Here is a 24,482-nt window from a genome sequence, read left to right as displayed (position 1 = left end):
GGTGAATTCTCTCACCCTCAGTGCTTGTATAAATAAATAAATCTAAAAAAAAAAAAAATTTAATTAGTGGGTCACCCTGGTGTCGCAGCAGTTGTGCAGCGCTGTGAAGCGTCCGCAGCCTTTGCAGCTCGGGGTCCATCCCCACATGGCATGGCAGACCTCTCCTGTCTGGTCCGCTGCTCCCTAGTAATGTATTTCAGTCAGTGTGCCTGTTCTGTTCCAGCTCTGTCTCTGGTGAATCCTCTCACCCTCCACACATCTGACCTATGTCCTGGTTCTTGATGCATAAATAAATAAATCTTAAAAAAAAAAATTAGCTTACAGTATACAAATAAGCCCATAATAACTCATTGTGGTCATTTTACATAACAAATGAAGAATAGCTAAAAGCTTGTCTAAATTCTCAATGCAATTTGAAGTAAATGTGAGTGAAGTTTCTTTAGATTCAACTATTTTTAACATTTTAATTTTGATTCTGTTGAGTTTGTCCTTTATCAAAGGCATTGATCATTTTTCTGTACATTGGTTTGTAAAATATTTTGTACATGAGTAATAAAATAGTCATTGAGTTAACAAAAGTTAACGACTATTTTATTTTTTTTTAAAAGATTTATTTATTTATGCATACAAGAACTGGGGTACAGGCCAGAGGTGTGGAGGTGAGAAGATTCACCAGAGACAGAGTAGGGAACAGAACAGTCAGACTGACTGAAATACACAGCTGAGGGAGCAGCGGACGAGTCAGGAGAGGTCTGCTGCGCCATGTGGATAGCTCCCGGCTGGCTGGGGATTGAACTGGTACTGTAGTGGCTGTGGACAGCTTCATAGGCTGTGTCGTAACCCCTCGCGCCACCAGGGAGGCCCGACAACTATTTTATATCTTAGTTTCTTATAAGTGCTTGGTGTGTAGATGATTTACCTGAATATTGTTTATGTAGAAAGATTTAAGCATCTTTTAAAAAGTTAGTAAAATATTTATATTTCATTGTCAATGTTGCAGATAAGTTTTTGAATTTGTTTAAAAATTAAAGGTAAAGATAACCTCAAAGTGGCTTTCATGCCTCAGTGAGATGAAGTATAGTTTTCCCATGTTTCTAAGTTGAAGAAACAAAATCCAAATCCAAATAGATTTCTCAATTACTATTCTGTAAATGAATGTTTTTGCTTTTTGGATTATAAGGCATTAGAATTGGTGAACTTATATTTCAGAGCTTTAAACTTGTTTTGCTTCTAGAAACATCCCCCTAGGGTATCTTAACAGTGATACTTGAAAGCTAAAAGCTCTTAATAAGAGTAGAGATTCTTCCATGATGTCACTGGTGTCCGAGAAGTCCTGGAACTGCTTCAGTTAGAACTATTGGTTTATTAAGTGTTGTGCAGTAATGGACATAGAAAAACTAATAATGATATCACTATGTTCCCCAAATTGCCATTTCAAATAAGTTGCCGTTTCTAAAGATGCAATTAGGTAAAACATTAAGATTTTGAAATGGTACCACTAAAACATTTCTTTCACATAATTATTTTGTATTTGCTTTACATAAAGCAACCTCTAAAATACAAACAGTGTGCTAAAGGATGTTTTGCTGACTTTTCTTCCCAGGGCTGCAGTGTTACCTTCAATGAGATCCATTTTTGTTTTGAAAAATATTTAATTATACAGATAATATGCTTTCATGTACTTAACTGTCAACTTCATTGACAGTACTTCATTTCAAAAATGAAACAGTGAAAAAGTTTATGCCCCTTTTATATCCACCTAGCACTGCATTCCCCTTCCTTTACCCCCCAGATAGACAATCATCACAATCCTAAATTCAGTGCTAATGACTGCACATGTCTTTATATCTCCATTATGTGTGTAGCCACTAAAATAGTTTTCAGTTTGAAACAAATAAAAACACTATATGTCCTGCTACTTTTCTCTATCAGTTTGATGTTTGTGATACATAGTTTTCAGTCTCCTCTTTTTTTAAGATTTTATTTGTTTATGCATACAAGAACTGGAGTGTAGGTCAGAGGTGCAGGAGTGAGAGCATTCACCAGAGACAGAGTGAGGAGCAGAACAGGTGGATCTACTGAAATACACTGCTGAGGGAGCAGTGGGCAAGAGAGGAGAGTTCTGCTGAGTCATATGCTCCCTGGCTGGGGATTGAACTCTTATTGCAGTGGCTGGTGGTAGCTTGATGGCACTAAGCTTTTAACCCCTGTGCTACCCGGGAGGCTCTCAGACTCCTCTTCATAGACATTTAAATTGGTTTTGATTGTTTGCTTTGACAGCAATGCTGTGTGGACTTTGTATGGACTTCTCTCCATAACCAAAAGTGAAATTGCTGCTTTAAGTTGTAGACATCTTTAGTTCTCCTAAATGGTTAACAGGTTTTGTCCCCACTGATCATATATGAGTAGGCTCCAGATCCTGGCAGCTGCTGGTATTGTTGGACTTCTTCTAATTTTTCCAAACTGATAGTTAGGAAATGGTACCTCATTATAGCTTACATCCTTTCTGTTAGTTATATTAAGATAATAATTGCTCAAAATGAAGCTCTCCATTTTTAAGAACTTGATGATTTTTGGTAAATATGTATCATCATGTAGTCCCCACCACAGTCATGTTGTAGAACATTTGTATCACCCTAATATGCCTCATGTCCCTTTGCAGTCAGTGCCTTCCCTCCTACCTCCTGGCCCTTGATTATCACTGATAACTTTCTGTCATTGTCATTTTGCTGTTTCTAGAAGTTTGTATAATTGGACAGTTGCTTGTAGTCTTTACTTAACATGCCTTTGAGGCTTGTCCGTTTTTTACTTTCTATTCTCAGGTAGTATTCTATTGTATTTGGTTTGTTTATCATTCTTCAGTTGATGGACATTGGGTCTTTTCCAGTGTTTGTACTCTAGAAATAAAGCTTCTATGAACATTTGCCTTCAAGTCTTAGTGATGTGTAGATGTGTGGTTTCTTGAGTAAATAATATCTAGGAGTAAATTGGGTCACAGGGTATGTTTAACCTGATTAGAAACTTCCAAACTCTTTCCAATTTCCATTTTGGATCCTCACCAGCAATGTAACTGAGTTCCAGTTCCTCACCAACCCTTAATAATGTCAATTGTTCATTTTAGTCATTCAGTTAGCATTATGATTTTAATTTGCATGTTCTTACTTTGTTTATTTACCATGCAAAGAATATATTTTATTTGTTAGGTGTTTGTACAAATATTTTGCAAATATATTATGGCATCTTTAAAAATATTTTATTTTGTATGATTTACAAGGGTACATATGCAGCAGCACATGTATACAATGTGGTGTTATACGTTTACACATCCATCAGAGTATTCACTCAAAAAATTTTACAAATATGTCTGAAGACCGCAGATTAAAACATGACTTTGGAGACAGGCCTAAGCATGAAGTCCACTTCTGTCATTAACAGGCTGTGGGAGCAATTCTTTAATCTCTTTAAACCTTTATTTTCCGCTTCCTATAATGAGAACAGTGATATTTCTTTGTGAGATTGTAATAAAACTTGACTGAGTTGTATGTAAAGTGTTCAGCTCTAGGTCCAGACAATCTTAACAGTTCAGCAAATACAGCTGGCTTCGTTTTCTGCCCATTTTTTAATTGAGGTTTTTATCTTTTATCGTGGAATTATAAAAATTCTCTATTTGGATACAAGCCCTTCTTTGAATATATGTTTTGCAAATTCTTTCTCCCAGTTTGTACCTTGTCTTTTATTTTCTCAACAGGGTCTTTTGAAGAAAACAGGTTTCTAATTTGATATAGTCATACAATTTTTATTTCGTATTTGTGTTCAAATAAGGAAAACTTAAGTCTAAGCCAGTCATAAGATTTTCACTTATAATTTCTTATAGAAATATTATTAGTTCCTACATGTAAACCTCTTGTCCATTGCAGGGTAAATTTTGTATACATTGTGAAGTAAGGGTCAATGTCCATTTGTTGGATGTGGATATCCAATTCTTATAGCACCATTTATTGAAAGTATTTATTATGGTTTTACTTTCTGCTTTCTGGAATAATTTTTTCTTTTGTGATTTTTGCTGTTTCTTTCTTATATAAGAAATTCTTCTTTACACCAAGATCATAAAAAATGCGGAGACCCTGATAACACTGGGTCTCTGGAGTCAGGCTGCCTGTGCTGGAATTCCGGCTTTACCACAGACTCTGTGTGACTTTGGACAAGTTATTTAATCCCTCTGAGTCTCAGTATCCTCTTTTATAAAATGAAACTACTAAGAAGAGTCCCTGCCAGAGAGGGTTATTATAAGAATAAAATGAAATGCAATGTGTTTCAGTTGCCTGGGACAGAAGCTATACATGTGTCATTGTGGTGGTGATGAGCATTATCTCCATTTTGTTTAAAGAAAAAAATTAATTCTCATTCTGATCTATATAATTCTAGGACTCATTCTTGGAAGTTTTGCAATTTGTGTGTTTTTAAGTTCATTTTGTGGCCTGCAGATGATCTGTATTTTGAAAATTTATCAAATTGTTTAATGTTCCTTTATTTTGCAGCTAGTGGTGGTTGGCAGGAACCTGAAAATCCTCACACACAGAGGGTAAGTAAAGATCTTCAGAGAGAGGATGAAATAATTAAAAATGGAGAAAAGACTGAAGAGCTTCCATTTCATCAATGTGGCCTATGCTTAGAAATCCATGATGTTTCTGTATTTTGGTATCTATTACACATAGAAAGTGCTTCTCACTGTTAGACATTGTCACCATGGCGATTTTTTCCAAGTCTGAGTTAATAGAGAAACCTAGATGTAGTTTTAGCTCCCTACTCAAATTTTAAATTGGCAAAAGAAAAAAATATATTTTTGTTTTTCATAGAAGTACCAACAAAATGAAGGCTCCATTTGTTCACAGATGCTCTTGAAATCACATCAACATGTTGACATCTTAACTCCTGAGAACCCCACTAATTCAGAAGATGCCCTTGGACTCAGTCATGGTAGCTTATAGAATCGTGACTTGAGCACCCTTTAAATAGTTCACAGTGAATAGATCTCTGTAGTATGTAGTAAAGGTGTTGGGTTTTATTGTTTTTTCCCCTGGAAGTAGAATGTAAGAAAGATAATGAAATGCTGTTGAAATGAAGTATTTACAGTCGAACTACAACTTAATAATTTGTAGTTATTCACCTATATCAGCAACAAAATTAGAAATAACCAAACCTATCCGAGGTGATGCTTTAGAAACTTGGACCTTCTGACATTCATTATTGTTATTGTAAACTAGTACAGGTTTCTTGAGTTCTCAGCATTATCTATTTCCTGGGCTCTTATCTACAGAAATATCTGAACTTGTGCACAACGATATTTATTCATTCAACATTTGTTGAGTACTTACTATGTGCCAGGGATTGTGCTGGACAATAGGACACATGGTTCTTACCTTCATAGAGCTTAAGTCTAATGGGAAAACAAAAACCAGTCAAATAGTCCACAGATAAAGGAAAAACTATGCTAACTAAAGTAAAGGAGAGATGTTATGCCATGCTAATATGTAAGGGAGGAATTTCAGCTTGTCAGCTTCATGTCTAAGGATTGCACTAAGATCTGAGAACAACTAACAAAGATAGGAAAGAATTCAAAGCAAAGGAACACTATATGCAAAGAGCTTGTAAATGGAAGAAACAAAGCAAATTGTAGGAAAGAAATGGAATATGACTGTAATGGAGCATAGGATTAAGCAAATGAAGAGTAATATTTGGGATCAGACCATGCAGGACCATGTAGACCAAGTAAAGAAGTTTGCGATACCTTTAAGTAATAACAGGATTAGCTTGGTGTTTCTAAAATGTAACTGCGGCTGACTTAAGAGACCCAAAGTGGGTACCAGAAGACCATTTATCATTTCATAGGAAATGTTTACATTTCTTACAGGACATCTGTACATTCAGTAAGATGCAGCCTTTGGTAAGAATGAGGTAGATCTTTTTGTATTGGATGGAAAGTTCATGATACTTTCAGTGAAAAAGAAAGTTACGATATAGTTTCCTTGCAAAGGAAATACATTATTAAAAAATAAAAACTTGTATTTGTTTTTAAACTTATCAAAGCTATAGGTCTGCTTATAGATTTTTTTTAAATGTATGCAAAATATAACATCATCAGACCTGTGTCTGTGAGTGTATAAAAAGATCTCTGTTAATAATAGTGGATACCTCTGCTCAGGGGAATGCTGGACGTGGGCCCAAGAGGTTAAAGAGAAGTCTCCCTTTTTGATTCTTTGTGTTTGTTTTCTTGAAAATTTCACAATTAACAATTATTGCTTTTATGATGAAAACATTTTAAAAGTGAAAATGTGTGATGGACTGAGGGATAAAGCAGTGCAAAATGTCATATTCTTAAAAATAGATGATCCTGTGGCCTTGCCAAAAAAAAAAAAAAAAAATAGGAGCAGTCTGAGCTGAGGGGAAATAAACAGCGAAGTAAAAACACAATAAAAAGAGCATAAAGTTAGTAAACCTTTCATTGCACATTTCTTGTTAAACTTGATTCATTTCAGTTCTGAAAAGGTTATGTAGTAAAGAGAAGTTGTTTTTGAAGAAAAGGGCAAACTATTTGTCTTCTCTATTCATTTTGTCTCATCAGTGTAGTTGACTAATTTTAATTTTGCATGTTTCCTGTTAACATTTTCATGAAACAAATAACTTTGTCTTTGATTTCTTACAGATGAACAAACTAATTGAGTACTACCAACAGCTTGCCCAAAAAGAGAAGGTTGAACGAGATCGCAAGAAACTGGCGCGGCGTAGAAACTATATGCCGTTGGCTTTTTCGGTGAGAACTTCATCCAAAATGGAGTTTGCAGCTCATTGATCAAGACTGTGTGGCATGAGAGCAGTGACAGTTTCAGGAAGTAGCCAGGGTCCCTGAATTCCTAACTGATGGGTAGCAGGGAAAAGCTCCTCGAATTACAGACCTTTAAGTTCAGCAGTTCAGCTTTTGCCATATCATTAGTTCTGTTTGAGTTTTAAGGTTTTTTTTTTACTTTTTTTTTTTTTAAAGATTTATTTATTTATACAAGCACTGGGTACAGTCAGAAGCGTGGGAGGGTGAGAGAATTCACCAGAGCCAGAGCAGGGAGCAGAGCAGGCAGAGTGATGAAATACACTGCTGAGGGGAGCAGCGGGCATGGCAGGAGAGTTCTGTTGCGCCATGTGGGATCCTCACTGGCGGCCAGGGATCAAACCGGTGCTGCAGAGGCTGTGGGTAGCCCCGCAGCCCAGCGCTCAACCGCTGCGCCACCAGGGGAGGCCTGAGTTTTTTAAGTTTTAAGGACATTTATGTTTCTTTCTCCATCACTCCTCTTTCTTTGTGGATTATTCCCCCAAAATGGTTACTGTTTAGCATTACATTAAGATTTAGAATATTTGTTATTGTCCCCCAGGTTCCGGATGAACAAATTAATTGAGTACTACCAACAGTATGTAGTACTTTGTTGTATTTGCTTGGAGCCAAACAGACCCATAACACTAAAGGGCAATGATTTGTGTCAAACATTGTGCTAAGCACTTTACTCTTACCATTCTGTTTTCATAACCAGTTCTGTGGGGTAGGTGATATATTCCTGTTTTATAATTGAGGAATGAAACCTATAAAGGTTAAATAACATGCCATCCCACTTCCACTTGAGAGTTAAGCCTTTGAAACCTAAGGATCGATAAAGGACATTTAAAAATACCTAGCTCAGATTAAAACATTAAAACTTGAAAGGATCTACAATTGCCAAAGACCTTAATGAAGTCTTAGTGAACTTTTCTGAGTAGTTCAGTGGCATAATTTGGCGTATGTACAAGTATATTTAGGAGAGAAATTGGAATTAAATGCATTCTTTCAACTTTTCCCTTACAACCTGCCTGCTGTATGAGTTTGCTTCTATCTTATGCTGCATTTTTTTGTCTCTGTTGCAACCTGCTGCTATTTTGGGGCCTACAGCAACACACTATTCATGTAGTGGTAAGTTCTCTTTTATGATTCTTGCCAACGCTGAAGAAGTTAGCAGATGATCACTGGTGTTCCAAGAAGACATATTCATCATGTGTCTTAGATGCTCCACATAGTACTAGTCTTAGCGATAGCTTAGCTCTTTCTATACTCGATAGTAGCGAATTCACATTTGGTTCAGTTTGACAGTATTAATGTAGTTTTGGTCTCCATGTTTGGTACTTTTATTATTACTTTAAGATGATGTGGAACTATACATTAGTCTGTCTAAAAGAATCTTTCAAATTAGCTGGGTTTTTTTGTTTTTGTTTGTTTTTGCTTATTTCCCTGAGCTTCTCATGCTGCCCCACCCCATATCTTTTCTTTTGGAGCATAGAATGTATAAATATGGAATTTCTAATTAGATGTTCTGAACTTTTCAGGATAAATACGGTCTTGGAACCCGACTTCAGCGACCACGAGCTGGTGCAACAATCAGTACCCTTGCTGGACTTTCGTAAGTTTGTACATTAAATGACTGAGGCGAAAAGGAGGTACCAGGGATATTAAATATAATATAAATTATATTGAAGGAATATAATTTATAAAGCAAAATCATAGCAAATGGGGAAGATTCTCAAACTTAGAAAAGACCTAAACAGAAAGAATATTTTACAGTAGAAGAATGCTTCAATAACTGATGTCATAGACTTTGAAGATTATCAAGTGGATCCTTGAGAAATTTCTACTTTTAATCCTTCAGCCTTAAAGAAGGGGAGGACCAGAAAGAGATAAAAATTGAGCCAGCTCAGGCTGTAGAAGAAGTGGAGCCTCTACCTGAAGACTATTATACAAGACCAGTAAATTTAACAGAGGGTAAGTTTATACACTATTCAACTTTGTCTCTATCTTATATCTGTTTCTGCTTTTGTTACTTATATCTCTTGTGTTTTGGGATTTTGTAATGGTGTTAGTTCATAATAAAATGAATCCTGTAGAACATAAAATAGAAGTGATCATGAAAAACTTTAAAATGTCAAATATCTATTTTACCATTTTTTGAAGAACCTGCTTCATAAAGGCAGTGTTTTCTCATGTAAATACTGCATATAAGTCTGAGTTTGAGCAAGCCACTATAAACTAAGCCTGGTTTCTACCTTCCATGCTAGTGACCACTCTTCAGCAGCGCCTCTTACAGCCTGACTTCCAACCAATTTGTGCTTCACAGCTCTATCCTCGTCATAAACATCTTCTGATTAAACGGTCCCTGCGCTGCCGGGTGAGTGTTCCGTTTTATAGAGTTACATGTTCTCATTTATATAAGAGAACAAAAAAAATAAACGTGATTGGTACCTGGCCAATAGCAGAACACCTGGAATGTAGCAGGTAAATCACTGAAAGGATGCACTTGGCATCCAGACACTATTCTAAATTCTTTCAAGATAAACTTAATCCTCACAGCTCTATGAGGTGTAGGTACTATTGTTATCCCTTGCAGATGTGGAAATGGAGGCATTTGAAGGTAATGTTCATAGTACTCACCCCTAAAAGTGTAGCTTTTTGGCTAGAAGAGAGGGAATAAAAAGGAGTAATAAAAAATAATCAATTTAAAAAGAAAAATCCAGGCTCTGTGAATTTACAGAGCAAACAAGTTTCTTCAATAAATAAATTGTAAAAGAAAATCTTAAAAACAAACCTTTTCAGGGCCTCCCCGGTGGCGCAGAGGGTTGGGCACCGCACTATGAAGCTGTCCGCAGCCTCTGCAGAGCCGGTTCAATTCCCAGCCAGCCAGGGAGATTCCCACATGATGTGGCCTCCCTTGTCTCACATGCTGCTCCCCTCAGCAGTGTATTTTGGTTGTCTGCCTGTTCTGCTCCCCGCTCTGTCTCTGGTGAATCCTCTCACCCTCCCACACCTCTGGCCTGTACCCCAGTTCTTGTATAAGAATAAATAAATCTTAAAAAAAAAAAAAAAAAAACTAAAAATGCTTTTCAGTCAGTGCTATCCAACAGAACTTTCTGTGATGATAGAAATGTTCAGCATCTGCATAGTTCAGTATGGTAGCCACTACTCATTTGTGACTGTTGATCTCGTGAAATGTGATGCTGTAATTGAAATACTGAATCTTTTGTTTTAATTCATTTAAATGACCACATGTGATTACTGGCTATTATTGTCAAATAACACAGCTTTAAATTAGAAGAGACTTAAGAGGCATATCAATCAAGCACAATGCACAGACTATTAAATCCTGATTCAAGCAAAACAGAAAAAAAGGAGCCGGGGGAGAGAGAAAAGGGGAAATGAAAGGGGAAGAGTGAGGAAGGAAAGAAAAATTTATAAATCCCCTTTTGTGGGGATTGAAGCACTGCCTGGGTTTCTGTTGACTTACTTTTTTTAAAGAGATAACGGTAGTTATTTTTAAAATGTATTTAAGAGATACCAAAATATTTATGAATGAAATGTCATAATAGCTGATACTTGTTTTAAAATAATCAGGCATGGGGAGTGGGTGGAAAGTACAGATGAAAACAAGTTTGATTATTGTTGCTAATAAGTTGCTAATTGTTAAAGCTGGGTGGGTATATAGGGATTTATAATACTGGATAGTTATCAGGGATAAAGAAATATAAAAATAATGACAAAGGTGACATTTTTCAAAAAGGACAGAACAATTCTTAATTCTTATGTGCCTAGCAAAAGAGTGTCAAACTGCATGATGCAAAACATGGTAGGATTAGAAGGAGAAATAAGTGAATGCACCATCACAGTTGGACACTGCAGTACCTTTCAAAAAAATTGGCATTTCAAGCAGGCAGACAATCAGTGAGGACATAGTTGAATTCAACGCCAACATCAGTCACTGGAAATAATTGACGTCTATAGAGTTCTCCTTTTAACAGCAGCAGAATATACATTTTTCTCAAGATCATAGGAAACATTCACCAAGATAGACTATATTCTGGGCAATATAAAACACCTTAAAAATCTGAAAGAATAGAAACCATACAATATCTGCTCTCAGATTCTAATGGATTAAACTAGAAATCATAACATAGTTGGAAGATCACAAAGTATGTAGGGATTAAACAACACACTTTAAATAACACATGGGGCAAAAAATCAATCTCTACAGAGATAGCAAATTTGTGGGGTACAGCAAAAGTCATGCTTAGAGAAAAATCTATAGCAATAAATGCATATAATAGAAAGCAGAAAGATCTAAAGTCAGTCATCATTAGTTTACACGTTAGGAAACTAGAAAAAAGAGTAAATCCAAAGTAAACAGAAGAAAAGAAATTATTTGGAACAGAAATCAATGAAACTGAAATCAGGGCCTTCCCTGGTGGCGCAGGTGGTTGAGCGCTGCGATGTGAAACTGTCCACAGCCTCTGCAGCGTCGGTTCGATCCCGGCCGGCGAGGGTCCCACATGGCATGGCAGACCTCTCCTGTCACACCTGCTGTTCCCCTCAGCAGTGTATTTCATCAGTCTGCCTGTTCTGTTCCCCGCTCTGTCTCTGGTGAATCCTCTCACCCTCCCACACCTCTGGCCTGTTCCCTGGTTCTTGTATAAATAAATAAATAAATCTTTTAAAAAAAAAAAACTGAAATCAGGAGAACAAGAGAAAATCAGTGAAATCTCAAACTGATTCTTTGAAAATGTCAACAAAATTAATAAGCTTCTAGTCAAAAAATAGAGGACACAAATTACCAATATCAAAAATGAAAAGGGGACATCACATTAAATCCCATGGAATAATGAAGTAAGCCTGTTCCACAAATTTGATAACCTAGATGAAATGGTCCAATTCCTGAAAAGACATTATCTGCCAAGATTGACATAAGAAATGGACAAGTTGAATAGGCCCATATCAAAGAAATTTAATCAGTAATGAATAACCTTTCAAAACAGAAAGCATCAGGCCCAGATGTATTAACTGGAAAAAATGACAATCGGTTTTCAACAAAATTTCAGAAAAAATAGAAGGAAGCAGAGGTAAGAATATTTCTAACTCATTTTACCTTAACAATATCCAGTATTCCCCTAATGACAAAACCAGACAGACATTACAAGAAAACTCATGAACATGGATGCAAAGTCCTCAACAAAATTAGCAAATCAATTCCAGAAAGTGTTAAGTATAGATCATGACCCGGTTGAATTGATTATATGCACTAAGTAACATTTTCAAATAACAATGTAGACTATTTGAACATGACTTAATGGCATGTATAGAACAATACAGATTAGCATACATGACTGAATGGCATGTATAGAAAACTACCCAGTCTGCAAATATATTTTCAAGTACGCACAGAACACTTATAAAAAGTAACTACATGTTGGATCATCTCTTAAAAAGATGAAATTATGGTCTCACTCATAACAGGAATCTAGAAAACTTAAATAAGGGACCAGGAAAAAGAATATAAGAAAGAAAATATCAAAATCAGCAAACAACTATGAACCAGAGACACTTTATGGGGGGTGGGGAGTGGGGAAAGGAGGGGTTGGGGTCAAAATAAGGGGGTTTTAATTGTATGGGGAATATAAAAATTAAATTTAAAAAAAAGATGAAATTATTACAGCATATTATTTGACTATACTACAACTCTAAGTTAGAAATCAGTGATTCCTATACAGGAGAGTTTGTAGGATTCAGCTAAGACTATGCTTAAATATTTAAATATTTGAAAAGAAGTAATGTTAAGAAATCAGTGGTCTCAGTATCCAGTTCAGGAAGTCAGAAGAACAGCAAAGTAAGTCCAAATAAATCAGAAGGAAGAGTAACATTAATGAATGAAGTAACCAATATGAAATACAAAAACTCAACAAAACTAAAAGTTTATTCTTTTTAAAAGGTTAGTGATAGTAAATATTAATATAAAATAAATTAATAAAAGTATATTTAAAATAATGTCAATTATGAGTATACCATTAATATACTAGTGTCTGCCAAAACTAAATAAGCAGTTTTCTATTGACCCATTGACCTCACCCTATCTTCAAGTTGCACTTCCACACATATAAACCAAAACATATAGAGATTGTGGTATATCCACACAATGAGTACTATAAATCTATTAAAAAAAAGAATATGCTAGGATTGGACATTTTTGTGTTACTTATTTTTTTTTTGGCCACGTTTCATTTCATTTATTTATTTTGAAAATACTGCAGTCAGTGATACTCCCCCATAAATTCTTACATATGCATCTCCTAAGAACAGGACATTTTCCCCCATAAATACAATACCATTACTATACATAAGAACTTAATGATGTCTTAATATCACCTAATATTCATTTCATATTCACATTCTTTAACTGTCCTCAAGTAGATTTGTGACTTTTTGTTTCTGTACCATAATCCAATCAAGGATGACACATTTGCATTGTTTAGTTATTTACCGTTTAACCTAGAACAGTATTCCAGGATGGGACATTTTTAAATGAAAAAAAGCAATTTGCATGGCAGGTACACTACTTTTTGTATAAGGAGGGGAAGTGAAAACATGTAATATATAAAAAAATAAGAAAAAATATATATACTTGTTAAAGACTAATGGAATAAAGAAAGCAAAAACAAGACTCACGCTTGTGAGAAAATAAGATTTACTAAATATGACCTTGAAAATCATTAGAGAAAGAAAGACCCATTAAATTTTTCTCAGTTAAATAATTATATAAAAAAAATTGAGTCTCTACCTCACGTCATACACAAAAGTCAATTTAGGAACACTGGAAACTTAAAAGAGCAAATACGAAGGTGAAAACTTTCAGAAAGAAAGGTGGGAGACTTTTGTGTAATATGTGTTCCATTAAGACAAATCAACACAAACTATAAAGAAGTTATCAATTAGAATACATTAGCGGTAAAACTTCTACCACCACTCCAAAGAAAACTGATAAAGAGATGAAAAAGATAAGCTACACACTGATGTAATTTGTATATTATGTAATGAACAAAGTATCAGTATCCAGAATGGGTAAAGAACTTTTCTGTGAAATAGTAAGGAAAAGATATCCTGGTATAAAAATACTCAGTGGATACTAACATACAAGTCATGGCAGAGAAAATTAAATCCCAGTAGGTAGGAAAGGTACTCAAACTTACACAGATCAGGAAGAAGTGCACTAAAACTGCAGTGAGATACCATTTCATACTCATCAAATTAGCAAACAAAACTCAGCAGTTTGGCAGTGTCTGAAGATAACAAATGCATGCAACCCTGAGGGCGATGATTCACATGTAGTACTCATTGCTACTGCATTTGTAGTAGCAAAATCATGGAAACATCCTGATTAACTAGCAATCAAGTTAAATAAGTCTGGTTAAATAAGTTGTAGAACTGCCCCTAGAGGCGTTGCAGATGTGGCTGCTGTGCCATGTGTGTGTCATTAGGTGGCAGAGAGAAGAGAGGCTTGTCTATGTCCAGCGTTCTGGCCTGTGAACGTTTGGATGATTGACAGTCTGACACGGGGAAAAAAGTTATAGAAATTGTCACTGTGAGATAGAGAGGCACCTCTGTGTGCTGGTATAGAATTCCAAGATAAAGTGAAAAAGCAAAGGGCTCCCTTCTGTGTTTTTGTGAAGAAGAAAAGATATGGATGCATATACTTTCTCATGCACAGGCTATCTTTGAGAAAACAAAGGAGAAACAGGTTGACTCTGAGGAGAGAAACAAAGGGCAGGAAATGGGTATGTTTATACTGTACTTTTTTGGACTACTGAAAAAAAAAAACAGATACCTGTTATTACACTGCTGGGGGAGCAGCGGGCAAGTCAGGAGAGGTCGTCTGCGCCATGTGGGTTGCTCCTTGGCCAGCCGGGATCGAACTCGTGTTGCAATGGCTGCAGACAGCTTCATAGGTTGTATCTTAACCCCTTTTGCCACCAGGGAGGCCCCCAGCTTCAATTCTTAATAGGCTCTGTGAGTTTGCACAGACTGCTTACCTTCCTGTGCCCTGTTCCATTGTCATCTGCAAAATGGGGACAAGCAGTACTGTAGTACCTGTTCCACCTGACAGTCAATGTAATGCTCACATCCCCTTAAACTCAGGAGCACATTTTTCAGCTCACACAGTATGAACTCAGTTTGTGTTAGTTACTATTTCAGTTGTTTTGAAGCACCATGGGGTATTACCAGTGTGGTTGCTTATATCCAGAAGTCCAAAATAGCTGCATTTGTAAATTTTGGTTATCAGTAGTGCACATTCTTCAAAGCATACGTGGCCTTGTCTTGTAGCTGAATAAAACTAAACTCTAGTCAGTGCTGCCCTCCTGAATGTAGCCGCTATGCAGATCAACAGAGAGTATTCTTTTCCCTGATACAGATTACAATTTTTCCTTTTTAGCCGTGTGAACATAATTTGAGCAAACCAGAATTCAATCCAACATCTATCAAATTCAAAATCCAAATGGTTGCTGTGTGAGTATTCTAAGATTGGCTTTGTTCCTTTGTTTTTTCCAATGTGAAATGTATTTATCAGAAAAAGTACATCAGAATAATCTTGCTATTTGTTCCTGTTTAGGAGTTCAGTTACATACCATGAAGTTTAAGGCAAATGTGTAAACATACAATCAGTGGTGCTTGATGGCATCAGGGCCACAATAATGGTGTGGTCTGTGGTGGTGTGGTATGTTGGTTATTAGAAATCATGAGTCACCACAAGTTATTAAGTACTTGAGTTTGAAAATGATTTTTTTATGTAAAGTAAAAAATTATAACAGTTTGAAGGTGTATCCTGTAACTGTTCATTTTATTTAGCTATGTTCTAATAATATGTCCATGAGTGAGGTAGTGATTAAGTTAGTGTTAACTCACTGGGGCTTGTCACTGAATGGGAATTTTGTGCATGAAAAATCAACTATCAAGCAGAAAGGATTAGGAAAATATTATCTTGACCTCAGGGTGAGAGAACCCCTCCTAAAGTTATAGAGAAATAAGTCAAATAAGTTATAGAAATTGTCACTATGGGATAGAGAGGCAGAAAGAGACAGGAAACCCAGAAGCCACTAAGAAAAATAGCTTTGACCTTTGCCAAAAAAAGGGGGGTGGGGGGAGGAATTGTAAAAAATTAACTACAAAGTACTCAGATTTCCAGCAATTGGAAAGATAAAAAATGGGATAGGTGGCAAAGGATTTCACCAGGTAGCTTAGAGAAAAGGAATTCCAAATCACCTGTAAATATGTGGACAGATGTTGAGAGTAGATAGGAAAAGTTAAAAAATAATAAATAGCTTCTAGTACTCTTGAGAATAGGAATAAGCATATTTGTGTACATTATTGGTAGGTTTATGAATTGCTAGAGTCTTTGGAGCAAGAAAACTTCATACACCTTTCTATTCTGTAGAAACAAAAGCATCAGCAGCTAGAAATAACAAGGATGTGTATTGCGACATTTTAATGACAAAGAAATTGAAATGATTTGAATTTCAAACTAATAATGGGAAATAACTGATTAAATCAAAATATACTTATTCAATTCTGTAGATTACTCTGTAATTAAAAAGAAGTCTTTGACAATCAAAAAGATTGAGACATGTTCTGGTGAGTTAGGGGAAGGAACTAAAAAGGGCCAGATACACAGTCAGTGCTCTTTCACTATTCCAGTTAATATAAGGAAATCTTTCCTTTGCTGTACTAGATGAGAAAAATAGTAATAATTTTAACAGATTTCACTAAATATTAATGAAATTTTTTATTCATGTATAGCAATTACATCCCAGAGGTGAGAATCATGTCAATTCCTAATCTTCGCCACATGAAGGTTAGTACTGTCTTTAACAGGAGAAAGGATGTGTGTGAGTGTGTGTTCAGTGGCATGTATATTTGGCATGGGCTACAATGAGCAAGGGATAGAAATGAAGACAGTTTGGAATAATAAAGGAATGAGATTTTAAATTTCTTTAAACTGGAATTCTTGATAATAGCGTCTTTGAAATGTGTGCAGCACAGTGTGTCCATTATATAAAGGTGGAGTCATAGGTAAGCGGGGAAGGAGAGGCATCTCAAGTCTTCTCCATTCAGGAGATTCTCTACCATCCCATGTACCTAAATGTCAAATAATCAGGAATCAATTAGATTTCTTCTTTACCATAGCCCTTTGATTGGGGGTCTTTATTTATGCCCTGCACACGCATACACACACATGCATGCACATATATTAAAGAATGTTCTACAACAGCCTCTTAAGTTCTTCCTTTTTGTGCTGTTCATGAAGACATTTACATAGTCCCTATTCATTTTTAAAGATTTCTTGCTAATCTCAAGAAAGTATCAAGCAAGGACAAATTATTGTTCAGGAATACTCTAGTCTTTTGTAGTCTTGATCTGTTACTACATATGGTTAGTCTGTGGCTCTCATACACTTATGAAGACTTCCTATTTTCTAGTTCTTAAGTGCAGCCTGGTTGAGACAGGAGTTATAAACTTGAAGCAGTCGATATTTACATTTAAATAATATACATTCCTCAGAATATCTCAATCCAGTAACTGGACCTTTCTATGGACTTTGTCTCATTTCCTCAGTGAGATAGCAATTCTAGGGAGTGTATATCCCATAAAAATACTAGAGTAGGACTCAGTGAGCACTTTGAGAATTTAATGATACAGTTATAGGTGCTCAGGAGTAATGGTGGGGAGGAGGTAAGCTGATGGTTTTGAAGTATTTAGTGTAAGTGCTAATAAAGTGGCCCTAGGTGGCAGTAGTGGGACATGTCTGAGAGATGCTTTTCCTTTTCACCAGGAGAGCCAGGTCCTCCTGACTCTCACAAATCCAGTGGAGAGCCTCACCCATGTGACACTGTTGGAGTGTGAGGAGGGGGACGCTGATGATATCAATAGCACTGCAAAGGTAGGAGCATTTTGCCTCATCCTGACTGGCTGACTTCCTGGAGTGGCTAATTTGTTGGCTTAACGGACTCTATGTTATCTCTTACTTCCACATCTAAACAGTCATCAAGTTCCTTTGATTCCATCTCCTCTGTGTTTTTCACTTAATCTACAGACACACTGCTACTGTCCTGTTTGAAGGTCTCGTCATTTCTTTTTTAGTCTGTGACTTTTAACTAACTGACCTCGTTGTTTTTTAGTCCACCCTGCTTTGTTCCAGCCCATCTTCTATCTTACCACCAGAATGATCTTTTGAAATATATTTTTTATTATGGCATCCCTTGGACTTTGGGATGAAGTGTTTTCCTTGGCTTAGCATGAGAGCTCCCCAATGACCTCACCTCTGTCCATTCTTCAGGATGATCTTCCCCCAGATCCCCAAATCTAGCATTCTACAATCTACTTAGTAATTGTTTTCAATCAAGAAGCTTCAGTGGGTTGTGATGTTTCGTTCTGGAGAGTTAATATACATTTGATCTACAGTGTCTCATTCTATCCCCACTTCCGTGATACACTTGCCCATACCTCTCTTCATATTACTAACTCATAATTCAGCATGATACAACATTGTTGGAACCAATGTATCTCCTTTATATTTTTTTTAAGAGTGATGAACTGTTTCATATATGTTAAAACTTATAAACAATATAGCAAACGCCCATGTACCCTGAGCCCTTAAGTAATAAAACATTAAAGATATAATTGAAGCCCCCATGTCCCCATTGAATTTCCCAATGCAGCCCAAGTGAAGTAAGCACTCACTGGACCCCATTATTCCTTTAAATTTCTTGTACTTTTACTAGGAATTCTGTATTCCTGAAGTTTGTATAAGTGAAATAATGCTGTGTGTTTCTTGAAATTTGCTGCTTGCTTCTGTCTGTCATGGTCAGTGTAACACTCTGAGGTGTTCCCTTGAATAAGTGTCCCCTGAGGCCGTGATTCCTTCTGTGTCACTCTCCAGGTGGTGGTGCCTCCCAAAGAGCTCGTCCTAGCTGGCAAGGATGCAGCAGCAGAGTATGATGAATTGGCAGAACCCCAGGACTTTCAGGACGATCCTGAGTGAGTGATCTCTTGTGTCCCCAGATGACTGGCAAAGGAGGCTCACTTTTATGTCCCAATTTTTTAACTTTTTTTTTTTTTTTAAAGATTTATTTATTTTTATTTATACAAGCACTGGGTACAGTCAGATGCGCGGGAGGGTGAGAGAATTCACCAGAGCCAGAGCGGGGAGCAGAGCAGGCAGAAGGACTGAAGTACACTGCTGAGGGGAGCAGCGGGCGGCAGGAGAGGTCTGCGTGCCATGTGGGACCCTCCTCCGGTGGCCGGGGAGCAGCCGGGGATTGAACCGGCGCTGCAGAGGCTGCGGGCAACTTCGCAACCCAGTCTCAACTGCTGCGCCACCGGGGAGGCCCTTTTTAACTATTTTTTAAAATAATTTATTTCTTCCTACACAAAAATAATGACCATAGAATATATACAAAGTCACAAAGAATGAAATAAAATCCCACTGCCAGAGAGAAGCACCATGAACGTTTTGGTGTTTGTCCTTCTATATATTTGTTTCATCTCTGGGATCTCTCTATAAGCACAGTTTTTTCAATGTGTTTTTCATTTAAATATATTTTCCCTTATTAATAATAAATTTTCAGTGCATGATTTTTAACTGTGGACAGGATAAAATATTCTGTCCCTACAGATTCATCATGGATTTATGTGCCTCTCCCCTGAGTCACTAATTGACTTTCCTTTCTTATACCTAATAATTGAGAAATAAAAACATTTCTCTAGATTAATTAGGTTTCAGTATAAAAACAGAAATTACATCCGGTTATTTGAATAGAGAATTTCCTATAAAGAAATGCTAACTGAGTAACTTCAAAGATTAAAAAAAAATAATAATAAACTCCGAAATATCCCAGAAATAGTAAGTTTATGAAGCAGCTACCATCCCTAGGGCTGAGAAAACAGAAGCATAGTTAGAATTACTAAAATTAAGAGTCAGACCTCTTAATGGGGAGGACACATTTCCTAACCAGTGTTGGCATCTCAGGCGGCCCCAGAGGAGAGGCAGGGTGAAGCTGCATATGCAAGAGTTGGAAAGCTACAACTGGATAGTGCCCCTTCCTGGGTGAAGAAATACTTTGGCCCGAAAGGGGCGGGGGTGTTTGCCTACTGGAACCACCAGGAAATGGGAAGCTCCCAGAGAGGAGCAGACCCCTCCCTCTTGTAAGCCACTATCCTCCCGTGCCCCTGGGAAGGGAACCTGCAGGAAGCCAGCCTGCCACGCAGAAATGTGATTAGCAGAATCCTGTGTACGGATCGGGAGACAGACTGTGGGCTTGGAGCTGAAAAACGGTAGCAAAGGGAGCATTTCAGGTTTTGTAACAGAATGATCAGAGCTCCCTCAGTAAGATTAGAAAGAAAAAATAACATGGAATGGGTTGGGGAGGAAAGTGTGAAATAGTGCAGCTATTACCAAAATCCAGCTACCAGAAAGCCCCGGGCAAGTGTTTTTTTGTTTGTTTTTCTGTAGAGGCACATGCCCCACCCCAGAGAGCCTCTTTAGCAGGTCTAAGTGAGCTTCAGAGATTGGATTTTTTTTTTTAAACTTCCCAGACATCAGTGGTTGCCTGTAAACTTTAAGCTGGAAAAACTTTTTCCTTTTTACTATTTTTAAGTGATTTATTTCCAATCTGATACAAATCATGACTTTTGTTATGGTACAAATGTGTTAAATTAGCACAATGTAAAATGTATTCTCTGTAATCTTTGCCTATGTAAATCCTTAAATTACTTGATAGGGTACAGAAATATGTTCCACCAAGGAAAACTTTTGGAAAAATCATCTGAGATACCAAATTCCAGGCCAATTACTTCAATCAATTATATTTCACATCATTGTGCTGTATAAACTTTTCAGATACCTAGAAATTAGTACTGAATAGTACTATGTAAATATGTAAATGTTTCATTCTGGTAACTTCTTAGAGTAAATGAGTATCATTTGGAAATTCAGCTTATTTCATTGCTCTTTTACTTTTTGAAACTAAGTTATTACATCACAAACTTCAAGTACATGTCAGAAAACTGAAACGGAAACCTCAAAGAGATTTTTTTTTTTAATAATAAATTTTATTTTTATATTCCTCATACAATTGCAACCCCCCATTCTGACCCCAATCCCTCCCCTCCCGCCCCTCACCCCCCAAAAAGTGTCTCTGGTTCATAGTTTTTTGTTGATTTTGATTTTCGCTTTCTTATAGTTATTCATTTTTCTGGTCCCTTATTTAAGTTTTCTAGATTCCTGCTATGAGTGAGACCATCCGGTATTTTTCTTTTTCTTTCTGGCTTATTTCGCTGAGCATGATCCCTTCCAGCGCCATCCATGTTGCTGCAAATTGCATGTGTTTATCTTTTTTGAATGCTGAGTAATATTCCGTGGTATATATGTACCACATCTTCTTAATCCAGTCATCTATTTTTGGGCATTTGGGCTGTTTCCAAAGGTTAGCTATTGTAAATAGTGCTGCTATAAACATAGGGGTGCAGGTGTTCTTTGGAATTGATGTTTCTGTGTCCTTTGGGTAAATACCTAGGAGTGGAATTGCTGGATCATATGGAAGCTCTATGTTTAGTAGGTCCAGAAATCTCCACACAGCTCTCCATAGTGGTTGGACCAGTTTGCACTCCCACCAACAGTGCAGAAGAGTTCCTTTTTCTCCACACCCTCGCCAACACTTGTTGTTGCTAGTTTTTTTAATATGTGCCATTCTCACTGGTGTAAGATGGTATCTCATGGTAGTTTTGATTTGCATTTCCCTGATTACAAGTGATGTTGAACATTTTTTCATATGCCTGTTGGCCATTTGCATTTCCTCTTCAGAGAAGTTTCTTTTTAGCTCTTCTGCCCATTTTTGACGGGATTATTTTCTTTGTTGTTGTTGAGTCTCATCAGCTCTTTGCAGATTTTTGTGATCAGTCCTTTATCATTAGTGTTGTGTGCAAAAATGTTCTCCCAGTCTCAAAGAGATTTTTAAAGAGATTTTCTCTCCCCAAATTTTACTAAGTAACTTACAAAATGCACACTGATTTGTGGTATTCCAGAAATCTCATTAAAGTTCTGAGTTAGATTCAGTCTCTACCTGATAGAAATATTACCGCATGTACACAAAGATAAGTGTAAAATGATGTTGGAGACACCATTGTTTATAACCGGAAAACTGGCCATTATCTCAGTGTATGCCAATGGTAAATAGATAATAGAGTTCTGTTAAAATAGAATGCAGAGCATATCTGCAATATGGAATGTGTTTGTGATAAACAGTGGGGAAAAGCAAGTTATTAAATAGTGTGTCCCTTTTGTGTGGATAAAAGTAGAAAAGTAGAACTAAACTCCATAAAATACGTGGTAGGTTAAGAACCAAATTATGTACAGTTTTTCTCTGTGTGCTGAAAGAGAAAATATGGAGAAAGACTTATATTTTTCCATTTAAATTTTTATAACTATATATTTACTTTTGTAATATTAAAAAAGTAAAGAGAGCAGCATTTTGCTGAGGAACTCTTTCGTTGCTGATAAGCAAGGTGGAGGTCATATCTTGTCATGAGTTTTCCTGTTGGGCCACAAAACGACAGTATGTCTTAGTGGTTTGGCTGACTTGAGTGCTGTCTAATGTCGTGCTTATTTCCTTCATAGTGTTATCGCCTTCAGAAAAGCCAACAAAGTGGGTATTTTCATCAAAGTGACCCCACAACGTGAGGAGGGTGAAGTGACCGTGTGCTTTAAGATGAAACATGATTTTAAAAACGTGACATCCGTCCGCCCCACTGAAGAAGGTGACCAGAGCGCCGAAGTCATCTGGCTCACCCAGCACGTGGAACTCAGCTTGGGCCCACTTCTTCCTTAAGAGGTATCACTGGCAGCCAGACCCCAAAGGACAGTATCACTACCACCCACGTTAAAATGTGGACACCTCTACTTCACTAGGCCTTGTTTATAATGATGTACCCATGCACTACTGAATCCTGTTCCTATAAGGGGTGTGAGCATAGGCCTGCACTGGGGACACAGGGTATAACCGCCAATCCCCTTGCTCTCACTGCTGTTAACGAGTAAATCTGTGTGTCCCTCACTGAACCCTGCACGTTGAATAACCACAGCATAATCCCATCCCAAGATAGAGGATGGCTGTTCTTTGGAGTGGCCTTTGATTTGCCACCCGAGAAACTTTCCGTACTATCTCCCAGTCTGATCTCACTAAAAAAAAAAAATCACAATTTCACAGATAAAACTTTATATGTTAATGAAAGAGGGGCCTGCTGTTCATGCCCTGTCGGTGCGCCCACTGGTTTTTGCAGTCCATGAGATACAGCCTCATTGTCAAAACTACCCTTCACTTGCCACCATGGCTTCCATCGTTCCATGGGTTTCCATTTGATCAAAAACTAAGATCTTTAGTTTTGTGGTGATTGGAAAACCTGTGACATTCTTAAGGCACTTCATGTGTCCTCTGCCAAATGAATACAAAATATTAATCCATATTTTTTTTGAACCTATCAGTTAAAAAAAAATCTTTCCCAGTAGAATGTGGAGCTAGTTAGGAAGAATTTAAGAAGTAGGCAATTACATCCTGTCAAGGGGGTGGCAAATTCCATTCTTTGTAAATCTTGTCATAGTTAACTTGGCCATGGGGAGGCAGCCTTTGTGTTTTACTCTCTGTGGCCTCTCATCTCTACTCTGTCTCTTTAACTCAGTAAATTGCTCTGAGTAATTGGGTTGGGAAAGAGATCCTTGATGGACAAATTCACTTCTGGCATACAGAAAATATTTAAAGGTTGGATTTTTAGCATGATCTGAATTAATGTTCTTCCACTGATTTGAAAGGGAAATACAACTTTTCATCTCTTAAATCCAAAACTAGATGCTAAAAAAATACCATGTTCCTGTGTTAAGACTTATCATATGGTATATTGAACAAGACCATTTTGATTGTAAACCATAAATAATTCAGCAAATCGCTCAGAACACTTGCCTAACAGCACACATGCTGTTTTCGCCTGGCATCCTGGTGTGGGGTTACTCACCTAATTTCTATGATAGTTCTAAGTGAGACTTCACAAAGTAGACAAGTTGTGACATTTTTTGTTAGTGAACTATTAGCAAGTGGCCAACATACTTTTGGGGAAAAAATTTTCTTTTTACCCTGATTGTTTTTTAAGTTGAAGTCTTTACTTTTAAAAAGAAAGATATATAATGATCTAGAATACAGATAGGACATAGTAACTTCTCAGCTCCACTGAGAGGATAAAAATTAATATGAAAAGACTTTGAAAGACACTAAATTGTATGTTTAAGGTCAGGCCAGTTTTATGAAACAATATTCCACAGATTAATATATTTGCTTCAATGTAAGGGAAAAAAATCCTATCTCTACTATTATGGCAGTAATAAGGTTTAGCCTCTTAGGAGTTGGGGTGGTGGGAAGGGGTATATAATGACAAATTAACAGACTATAGAAATAGTTTAATTTTGTGCCCCACAGAGTGTCAAGTTCATTTTTATTTCCTGACCTACTAGAGCCTGCTGTGAAACCACTGTTCACTATTGGCCAGTGGAAGGATTGGG

At 36.9% G+C, this 24,482-nt stretch overlaps 1 protein-coding gene and 1 non-coding gene across 2 annotated transcripts; both read left to right on the top strand.

Annotated features, from left to right (window-relative positions):
- Nucleotides 1-4,503: 4,503 nt before the first annotated feature.
- Nucleotides 4,504-23,619, top strand: LOC119243254 (dynactin subunit 4-like). Its single transcript, XM_037508914.2, has 10 exons — nt 4,504-4,582; nt 6,704-6,811; nt 8,401-8,474; nt 8,721-8,833; nt 9,127-9,236; nt 15,318-15,391; nt 16,679-16,733; nt 17,712-17,819; nt 18,819-18,916; nt 22,554-23,619. Exons 1-10 carry the CDS (start codon nt 4,520-4,522, stop codon nt 22,762-22,764), a joined length of 1,014 nt encoding a protein of 337 aa, XP_037364811.1. The 5' UTR covers nt 4,504-4,519; the 3' UTR covers nt 22,765-23,619.
- On the top strand, nt 14,311-14,441 carry LOC119243870 (small nucleolar RNA SNORA17). The gene has a single exon (XR_005124871.1). It is a non-coding gene; the product is annotated as a small nucleolar RNA SNORA17 (small nucleolar RNA).
- Nucleotides 23,620-24,482: the final 863 nt, after the last annotated feature.

Source organism: Talpa occidentalis, unplaced genomic scaffold, assembly GCF_014898055.3.
Source record: "Talpa occidentalis isolate TD23 unplaced genomic scaffold, MPIMG_talOcc4v2.1 talOcc4.13, whole genome shotgun sequence".
NCBI lineage: Eukaryota > Metazoa > Chordata > Mammalia > Eulipotyphla > Talpidae > Talpa > Talpa occidentalis.
Note: the sequence above shows the minus strand (reverse complement) of the source record. Positions and strands in the feature narration are given on the sequence as shown.

Excerpts from the sequence above, each read along its gene's own strand:
- LOC119243254 (XM_037508914.2), top strand. The coding sequence starts at position 4,520 with ATGTTCCTTTATTTTGCAGCTAGTGGTGGTTGGCAGGAACCTGAAAAT. Across the intron at positions 17,820-18,818 it reads ATATCAATAGCACTGCAAAG|GTGGTGGTGCCTCCCAAAGA; the intron begins GTAGGAGCATTT and ends GTCACTCTCCAG. Across the intron at positions 18,917-22,553 it reads GACTTTCAGGACGATCCTGA|TGTTATCGCCTTCAGAAAAG; the intron begins GTGAGTGATCTC and ends TTTCCTTCATAG.